The 9,222-nt window shown below is 45.0% G+C and overlaps 2 protein-coding genes across 2 annotated transcripts; both read left to right on the forward strand.

Moving 5' to 3' along the window:
• The first annotated feature begins 5,063 nt into the window (after window positions 1-5,063).
• LOC141601685 (uncharacterized) lies at window positions 5,064-6,841 on the forward strand. Its single transcript, XM_074421980.1, has 4 exons — window positions 5,064-5,117; window positions 5,519-5,621; window positions 6,042-6,135; window positions 6,280-6,841. Exons 1-4 carry the CDS (start codon window positions 5,064-5,066, stop codon window positions 6,839-6,841), a joined length of 813 nt encoding a protein of 270 aa, XP_074278081.1.
• A 4-nt stretch (window positions 6,842-6,845) lies between these two features.
• LOC141601686 (uncharacterized) lies at window positions 6,846-7,311 on the forward strand. Its single transcript, XM_074421981.1, has 2 exons — window positions 6,846-7,146; window positions 7,235-7,311. Exons 1-2 carry the CDS (start codon window positions 6,846-6,848, stop codon window positions 7,309-7,311), a joined length of 378 nt encoding a protein of 125 aa, XP_074278082.1.
• The last annotated feature ends 1,911 nt before the right edge of the window (window positions 7,312-9,222 follow it).

The raw sequence follows: 9,222 nt of genomic DNA on the forward strand, positions 1-9,222 counted from the left end.
TCAAAACCCGCGCAGTGCACGGGTCAATTCTGACATATTTCGAAAATTTCAGATCCGTGCAGTGCACGGGTTTGTCCAGGTTTTGTGTTTTAATTTGCTTCCTTGTTTGACTTTGTTTGATTAATCCTTAGTTTAATTAGTTTATGTTTTAGATTTTAATTTACATTATTTATAATTTATATTGTATGTATGAGCTAACCACTAATGTTTGTTAATACATCTTATGCTAAGCGTAAGCCTTCCTATCCCTCTCTTTGGATGTGTTTTCTAGTTTAATCAATGAACCTCACATGCTAAACCACTTCGACGAAGTTAAATGCATTTTAAACGACTTAGAATGAAATTCGCATGATAGGATTTAAATTCAATGGTTGCATACGCATGTGATATCTTTCCGAAATAGCCATCTTTCACCTAGTAGAGACCGTTATTGCAACGGGCGGGGTTGGGTGTTGTTTTAATGAAATTAAATTAACTTCCTAACACGTAAAGTCACACGAATTCAAATCTCTAAAATTGGTTTCTAAATTCCATTTAAAAATTTAGTGGCGACTCTTTTAAAATTAAAAATGTTTTGAAAAAGCATTTGAGTGGAGCGTTTTTCCATGGTCCACAATTTGGCGACTCCGCTGGGGATAGTGAAACTTGAAAAGTTTAAGATGGCTATTAGGATTGTTGTCACATTTTTTTATGTTAATCATGCATAAACCCCCGAGACTTTAGGCGGGCCAAAGAATCTCTTGGGTTAATTCCAAGGGAGGATATTGATGTCCACTATGTCTGATTTAAGTATCAAGGTGGATCCGTGGAGGTAGGCAGCTGCATACGAGGCATATTGCTACGGGCATATGACGGTATGTGGACTTCCCGACAAAGCGGTTTCACTGGCATAGACCCATTTTAGAGGACTGACCGAGACTTAGAAGAGTCTAGTTCATGCATTGCATCCCTAAAATGCGAATGATTACATGCTATGTGAATCCCGGGTCATGTTTTCAAAATAGCATTTTCAAATCCATCTTCTTTTTCTTTCGAAAATTTGATTCTTTTTCAAGTCCATTTCTTTTCGAAAATTTCGTCCCTCTATTTCGAAATTTTGAACCTTCTTTCAAGCCGAAGTGCTGCCCATTTTAAAAGTCAATTCAATCCTTCTCGATTTCAAATTTCGATGAACTGTATCCCAGGTCTAACCCAAACCTAGAATAGAGTTTGAGTCAGTGGGGTCGGGTTTAGTCGAGTTGGGCTTTTGCTTGCTCGATATAGGCGAGCTAGTCCACCCTTAGGCTCGAGTGAGCCTTTGTTTGGTTAGAACACTTGTCAAGTGAGTCACCTAAACCAAACTTTGGGTCTGAGTCATGAAAGTCGACCATTTGGTCCAAGTCAGTCCACCAAAACGTCCCCACTAGGCCACCTAGGGCGTTTGTCACAAAGCCCAAGAGCCATGTCTGGTTTGAACACGGGTTTGTCATGTCGGATTTATGATCACGTTGAGTCTAAAACCCAAGCCACGTGTGTATCACGGTTAGGACCCGTTCCAACGAGCCAGAATTGTTCGTTCGTAGGATCCATGTCAAGTTATAGCCAGTTTTTAGGTTTGAAAAACCGTCCCTAGTCGTGTATGACCCAAACTGAGGGGGCCCAATTGCTCGCTCTCCGGGTCTAAGCCCAATATCGAGTCGCATGGAGTCCGTCATGTTGTTATGAGTCGAGTCCTGTTTGTGCAGGGGATTTTGATTCGATAACTGATACTCGCTCGGGATTTTACTGTAGAAAGGCCGCTACAAACAAGAAGTATGACTACCGCAGAGGCACTGAAACAGATTAACGACACTTTGGTCGCAATGATGGAACGCTTGACGGCTGTGGAAGCCAAGATCGCGGTGGAAGCTCCCATACCACCGCCCCTGGAAACTGAATTCGAAAAGAGGTTCCGACTAAAAGAGGAACAGCTGACGCTATCCCGAGGGGAAAATGTACATTATGAGAATGCCAGAGGGTACATGCCGGTCCAGGACAAGCTACCAACCATTTTTGTCCTAACTGATATCCCAAAGTTCAAAGGGACGGAAGATCCATTGCAACATATCCGTTCCTACAAGGAGTACCTTGCGCTTTGAAGGGGTACCTTTCTTTGAGATGTTGCCTCACATTTTTGCTCAATCCCTAGGAGAACACCCAAAGGCGTGGTTCTACAGCCTTGAGCTTAAGAATTTCCCCACTTTCGAAGATATAGCGGTGGAGTTCTGCAAACACTTTGCTGATAATTCCGAGATTCAGACTACTGTGCGCACACTCAAGGTAATGACACAGAAGGATAAGGAGGCATTTACTGAATTCCTCAACCGCTGGCGCGCTGAAAGCGTGAAGTTGGCCAAAAGGCCAGAGGAGACTGAAATGGTAGATAAGTTCATCAAAAATCTTCCACCTGTCTACCGTGACGCTATCAAATATCAACATTTCGGCTCATTCAAGGACCTTATTCGAGTCGGAAGAAAAATTGAGGACGACGTTCGTTCTGCTGAGGCTGAAAAGCCAAAAGGGTATCAGGGTGCCTCCTCTTCTAAAGCTAAGGCATCCAGTTCTGCCAATCATATCCAAGCCATCGGTCTTTTGGGAGGAACTCCTAAGGGATCGCAACGCCATGGGCCAAGAGCGTTCACTGACATCGGGTGTACCTATGCATACGCCCTCCAAAGGCTCTCGGCCCAAGGGAAACTGAACCCAATTGGTCCAACTCCGGACCCGCCTGCGGATCGACAGGGTAAATGGTATAAGCCCAACGCCTACTGTGCTTATCATCAAGGAAAAGGTCATGATACCGAAATTGTTACCATCTTAAACATGAAATCTAAGACATGATCGAGAATGGGTCGCTCCCCATCCCCACCGTCCGACCTAACAACCTGAACAATCCTTTTGGCGACCATGCCAATGCAATATTCGTCGAAGACAATACCGATGTATCTCACTTAATCCAACCCATCTGCCGTCTCACTGGGTTTTTCGTGGGGAAGGTCTATGTAAGCTGCTCTGAGTATATCCCTCAAGCTAAGACCGAAGTTCGAATTGGGGATTTTGCTATCGATTGCACACCATACATTCTCCAAAGCGAGAATGAATTTAATGGGGTCTGGGCTGACGATGAAGACGATATCTATCTCACCGAAGGTGCGATTATTCCCCGAACTCAGGAAGAAATTTCTAAATTGAGGAAAGATGTCCTCGAATCTAATCATTTGACTCGATCGGGACGTCCCTATCGTGACGAGAAGGCAAACCATGTCTCTATCTTTGGAGACAGTCTAAGTCAGACACCCACCAAGGAGGCCACCTCAGTCTGGGCTCTTGGTGAAGGGTCGACCTCAGAGGCCTCCCTCATCAAGCGATTCAAAAGACTAAGGCGGATGTCTCCATCCGGGAATTAATGTTGAGCTCGTTTGAACACCGACAAGCTCTGCTTCAAGCCTTAATGAATATGACCGTGTCACCGCATACTACTCCAGAAGACGTGGTCTCATTTGTTGCTCAAAACCAACCTCGGCTCACTAATGCCGTAACTTTTTCTGATGAAGACCTGCCCTCATTTGGGCCACAACATTGTCTCGCTATGTACATCACGGTAGAATGCCGTCATAAGTGACTCCCAATGACCCTTGTCGACGACGGGTCTGCAGTTAATGTTCTCCCACTACGGACCGCTTTCATTTTGGGACTCGAGAAAAGCGACTTCGCACCCACTACGCAAACGGTTCGGGCGTTCGATGGCACAGTGCGTCGAGTGTCCGGACTCGTCACTTTAAGCGTGAATGTGGGAAAGGTGGAGCGTAAGGTCAATTTCCAAGTGATAGATGTTGCCTCATCTTTCAACATTTTGCTCGGGAGACCATGGATTCACACAGCTGGAGCCGTGTCTTCTAAAACAATCTTCAAGACCGGAAAGTACTTCGGGTACTCCATGTACCCCCGAAGGGAAAACGCATTTCAATTGAAGTCGCCAGTGCCTAAGGGGACAAGATACGGGCTTGGATATGAGCTAACTGAAGAAGACTCCCTGAGAAAGAGAGTCTCGATCGAAGACCGAGACATCAAGATGGGGCCGTACTCGCTAACTCTAAACGGCCACTTTGTGAAAGCCGGGGAGGAAATGCCGAGTTTAGACTTCCCCGAACCACTGTTCAACTCAAAGGCCAACAAGCTGGTCCCTGGAATCGAAGTATTCCGTGATTGTTTCTATATTCCCGAAAACATTATGGCAGTAGCTACAATAAAGAAGGAGTCTGCATCCGATCGAAGATTGAAAGCTATGGGTCTCCTCTTTGCGAGAAAAAGAAGCCGGAAATACCAAACGAAGTCTTGGTAAACATGATCGTAAGGAGTGATCGTTTCGATCCATCTACCCTCATTACGATGTAGATCCTCGAGAGGAATACATCTGGATGGCGGAAAACCATGAAATGGACCGACAACAAGGGTTCGCTTTTCAAGATGACCATTGGAGAAGGGCAAATGTTCAAGCCTTTGATGACGATTAAGTCCGAGTCCGAGTCCGAGTCCGAGTCGACATAAGTCCTAAGGCTAAGTCTAGGGTTTTAGGTGTCGAAGATACCCCTTCCCGATCTTTCCTTTTCCCGTACCTCCCCTAGTGCTTTGGTATTCCGGGGCTGTCCCGAATCGCTCCTATCTCGCCACCGACCTCGATCGGTTGGCCCAAATGTTAACGCAATTTGCGCAGTTTCAAATCAATAATAATATGAATCAGTTTGCTTACGACTTGTCTCATTTATATTGCGATTCAATTGATTATTTTAATAACGTTGAGAATGAGGTCGAGGATAGACAAGTGGAAGAAGAAGAGGAGAAGGTGGAACCGCCTCCCCAGTTAGTAAAAGGGTTGGAAGAATACGACCAAAGAAGCTCGTGTCGAAGATACCGGTTGTTAATGTGGGGACTACCTTAGAGCCTCGAAGCTTAAGATAGGAACAACCTTAGATCCCGCAGAAAGGAAGGGGTTTGTTGAATTGTTGAATGAATTCAAAGATGTATTTGCTTGGTCCTATAAAGATATGCCGGGTATTGATAGGGAAATTGCGAGAGCACAAGATTCCGATCAAGCCAGGGTTCAAACCAAATAAAGCGAAGCCACGTAGAATGCGTGCAGAGTGGTCTTTGAAAGTCAAAGAAGAGATTGATAAACAGTTCAAGGCCGGGTTCATCAAAGTATCGGAATACTCAGATTGGATAGCTAATGTGGTGCCGGTCCCAAAGAAAGACGGAAAGGTTCGGGTCTGTGTTGATTTTCGTGATCTAAATAAGGCTAGTCCAAAGGACAACTTTCCGTTACCTCACAATTACATCTTGGTTGACAATACCGCTAACCATGCATTATTATCCTTTATGGATGAGTATGCCAGTTACAACCAGATAAAAATGGCCGAGGAAGATATGCACAAGACTGCTTTCACAACACCATGGGGCACTTATTGCTACACAGTGATGCCGTTTGGATTAATAAATGCAGGTGCGACTTACTTACGAGAACAAAGAAACGACGTTGTTGCATGATATGATTCATAAGGAAGTAGAGGTCTACGTCGATGACATGATCGTAAAATCGAAGGAACGTAATAACCATTTGAGGGCATTACGAAAATTCTTCTAGAGGTTGAAAAAGTATAATATGAGATTAAACCCACAGAAGTGCGCATTCGGGGTCACCTCTGGCAAGCTTTTGGGTCATATCGTTAGCCACCGTGGCATCGAAATCGACCCATCAAAGATTAAAGCCATTATGGAAATGCCCCATCCTAAAACCGAGAAAGAAATTCGAGGTTTCTTAGGCCGAGTGCAATACATAAGCCGTTTCGTCTCAAAATTAACTATGATTTGCGAACCAATTTTTAAGAAATTGAAAGTTGGGGAGCATATTATGTGGGATGACCAATGCCAAGCCGCGTTTGATAAGATAAAGGAAGTGTTATCTTCTCCGCCATTCTCGATCCGCTTTAGTTGCTTGCTTATATCACTGTATTTAACAATTACAGATACCGCGATGGGAGCAATGCTGGCACAAACCGTTGACAAAGAAGATAGAGCAATTTACTACCTTAGTAAAAAGTTCTTGGAGTATGAATCAAAGTATACAGCATTAGAAAAGACGTTCCTAGCTTTAGTCTGGGCAACGAAGAAGCTACGTCACCATATGCTCAGCTACAGTGTGAGTATATATTCCAGAATGGACCCCATCAAGTACTTGTTTGAAAAGCCGGTGCTAAACGGCAGAATGTCAAGATGGACCCTTATGCTATCGGAATTCGATCTCAAATACGTGCCGCTGAAAGCGATAAAAGGAAAGGTCGTTGCCGATTTCCTGGCCGATAATCCAGTCGAAGAAACTGACATTGTTGACACTTGGTCGTTCCCAGATGAGGATATTGTCCATGTCGAAGATGATGCATGGGATCTATATTTCGATGGGGCTTCGAATAACATGGGATGCGGAATAGGTGTCCTTATCATTTCACCGAGAGGAGAGCACGTACCAGTTTCGATCAAATTGGACTTCGCCGTCACAAATAACGCCGCGGAATACGAAGCATGCCTACTTGGTTTGCAGAGCGCTAACAAGTTAGGAGTCATGAAGTTAACAGTACACGGGGATTCCTCCTTGGTCATTAATCAAGTGACGGGGTCATGGAAGATCAAAAGTAGAAGCCTGGCACTCTACCAGGCTAAGATAGAAGAGCTAGAAAAACTCTTCAAAGAGGTGCGATACGTGTACCTCCCAAGGGAGGAAAATCGATTCGGACGCATCAAAAACGCGCGCGTTGATAAACATCCCTGATCATATGGATAGCATGCCATTGTGTGTCGAACGAAGGTCTTCACCAGCTTATATAAACGCTGTCGATGATGCCGGGGAGAGAGAAGCCGAACCTTGGTATGCATCCATTGTGAGATTCAAAGAAGCAGGAGAATACCCTGCAGACCTCGATACACGTGGAAAGCGTGCATTGCGAATGTTATCCGCCCAATTCGTTAAAACTAACGATGGACAATTGTATAAGAAGACAGCACAGGGTGTCCTGTTGCGATGCGTCGACAAGACATTGTCAGAAAAGGTCATGGAAGAAGTCCACGACGGGGAATGTGGGCCGCATATGAACTCCCACATGCTAGTTCGGAAGATCATGAGGTTAGGATACTATTGGACAATAATGGAAACAAATTGTCGCAGATATGTCCGGCATTGTCACAATTGCCAAATATTTGCGAATATTCAACATGTACCACCTTCTATGCTATACACCATGACGTCACCTTGGCCTTTCTCAACCTGGGGAATCGACATCATCGGAAAAGTAAACCCTTCTGGAACAGGAGGGCATTGTTATATCCTAGTCGCTATTGATTACTTTACCAAGTGGGTAGAGGCCAAGTCTTACAAAGTGCTAAATGCGAAGCAAGTAGCCAAGTTTATTCAGAATGACATCATCTGTCGGTACGGAGTGCCGCACGAGTTCATCAGTGATCATGGAACTCACTTTTAAGCTGAGCCATCCGTTATACTTAAAAAGTATAGAATCAAGCATCATAAGTCATCCCCATATCGACCTCAGACAAATGGAGCAGTGGAGGCCGCTAACAAAACGGTGGCTATTATATTGAGAAAGATGTCTGACAATTACAAGGAGTGGCCGGAGAAGATACCCTTCGCGTTGTGGGGATATAGAACATCCATCAGAACAGCCACGGGGGCAACCCCGTACTATCTAGTTTACGGGATGGAAGCGATAAACCAATCGAACTGGAAGTACCCTCCCTGCGCATATTGCTCGAAAGCCAAGTCCCGGAAGCGGATTGGGTCCAAGCCAGATATGATTCGTTGGTGTTACTTGATGAGCGTCGGTTGAATGCGTTGTATCATGTTCAGCTCTATCAGAAAAGGATAGAGCGGGCTTTTAACAAGAAGGTGAAGCCCAGGGGAATTAATGAAGGCGATTTAGTTCTCAAATCAGCAAGGGCTCTATTACCATCGATCCAAGAGGGAAGTTTAAGCCTAATTGGGCCGGTCCTTATCTCGTGAAGAAGATACTCACAGATGGCGCGGTACGTTTGACAGATTTGGATGGAAATGATTTCTCGAATCCAACGAATCTGGATCAGTTGAAGAAGTACTATCATGAAATAACACTTGAATTGTGATTTATTTGAATAAGTTTTAAGTTTGGCATTTGTTGCCACTGCCTGAAATGTTTTATGAGAGAACTACGACCTCGGTTTGATTCTGTTGAAAAGCAGATACGTAGGCAACCCTTGAAAAGGGTACAACCACAATAAAAATGAAATATTCAACGCAGAAACTGAGGATTTCTAATAAATAATACGTGTCTTTTATTTTGATAAATCCGGGCGACGCCCATTACAAATCAAACTAACAGGAAAGCAAATAAAAGCATAATAGTAATACTAAATAATAGAGCCGTAACTACCGCCTATCTTTAGTTGGGTCGCGTGTCCCGTCACTACGAGACGATGTCTCACCCATCATCATTCTTGCCCGTTTCTTCGGGGGGACCACGCTGTCTTCTCGCGGGCCCAATCTCTCTTTTACGCTTGGTCGAGGGCCAAGTCTCTCTGCAAGTGTCGGAACGTCACCACTTGTACTACCCAGTCGGTCCCACACGCTAGGAGCACCAGGGTTAGCCCTAGGGTTCTCGTCGGGCCTAGTCTCGATCTCGGTCGGGCCCGAATCGGCCCATAAAGAATTGTCGATTTTTTAACCCCCTGTCATGCTTCTCCCGATCAATGGCATCATCTTTCTGTAGTTTCTTCCTTGCTTTAAGGCCCGGTTCTGTATTCCATTTGAGATATGAAGGGGAAACCCAAGTAGACTCGCGTGGCTCGGGAATGCGCCACACGGTCCTTCGGCGCCACGCATGGAGCCAAGTATGACATCTACCCTGAGAAATAACAAAAGCAGGACCTCGCGAAGCCTCCGTCGCAGAGACGATTTGATTACGACCGAATTGGCGAAGCACTCGGTCCGGGTAAAAATAGACAGGGTGATCCAAGCCTAACAAAGTGACATACCGTGTATGATCAGTATTTGCGAGGCCGGTAAGTGAGCTCAAATGAAGCCATGGTAAGGACCAGCGAATGTGAGACCCTGTTCCGCTAATCAGCATATTTCGCCAGTAATCGGATCCTTGCTCAGAACTGTAG

Source organism: Silene latifolia, chromosome 9, assembly GCF_048544455.1.
Source record: "Silene latifolia isolate original U9 population chromosome 9, ASM4854445v1, whole genome shotgun sequence".
In the NCBI taxonomy this organism is placed as follows: Eukaryota; Viridiplantae; Streptophyta; class Magnoliopsida; order Caryophyllales; family Caryophyllaceae; genus Silene; species Silene latifolia.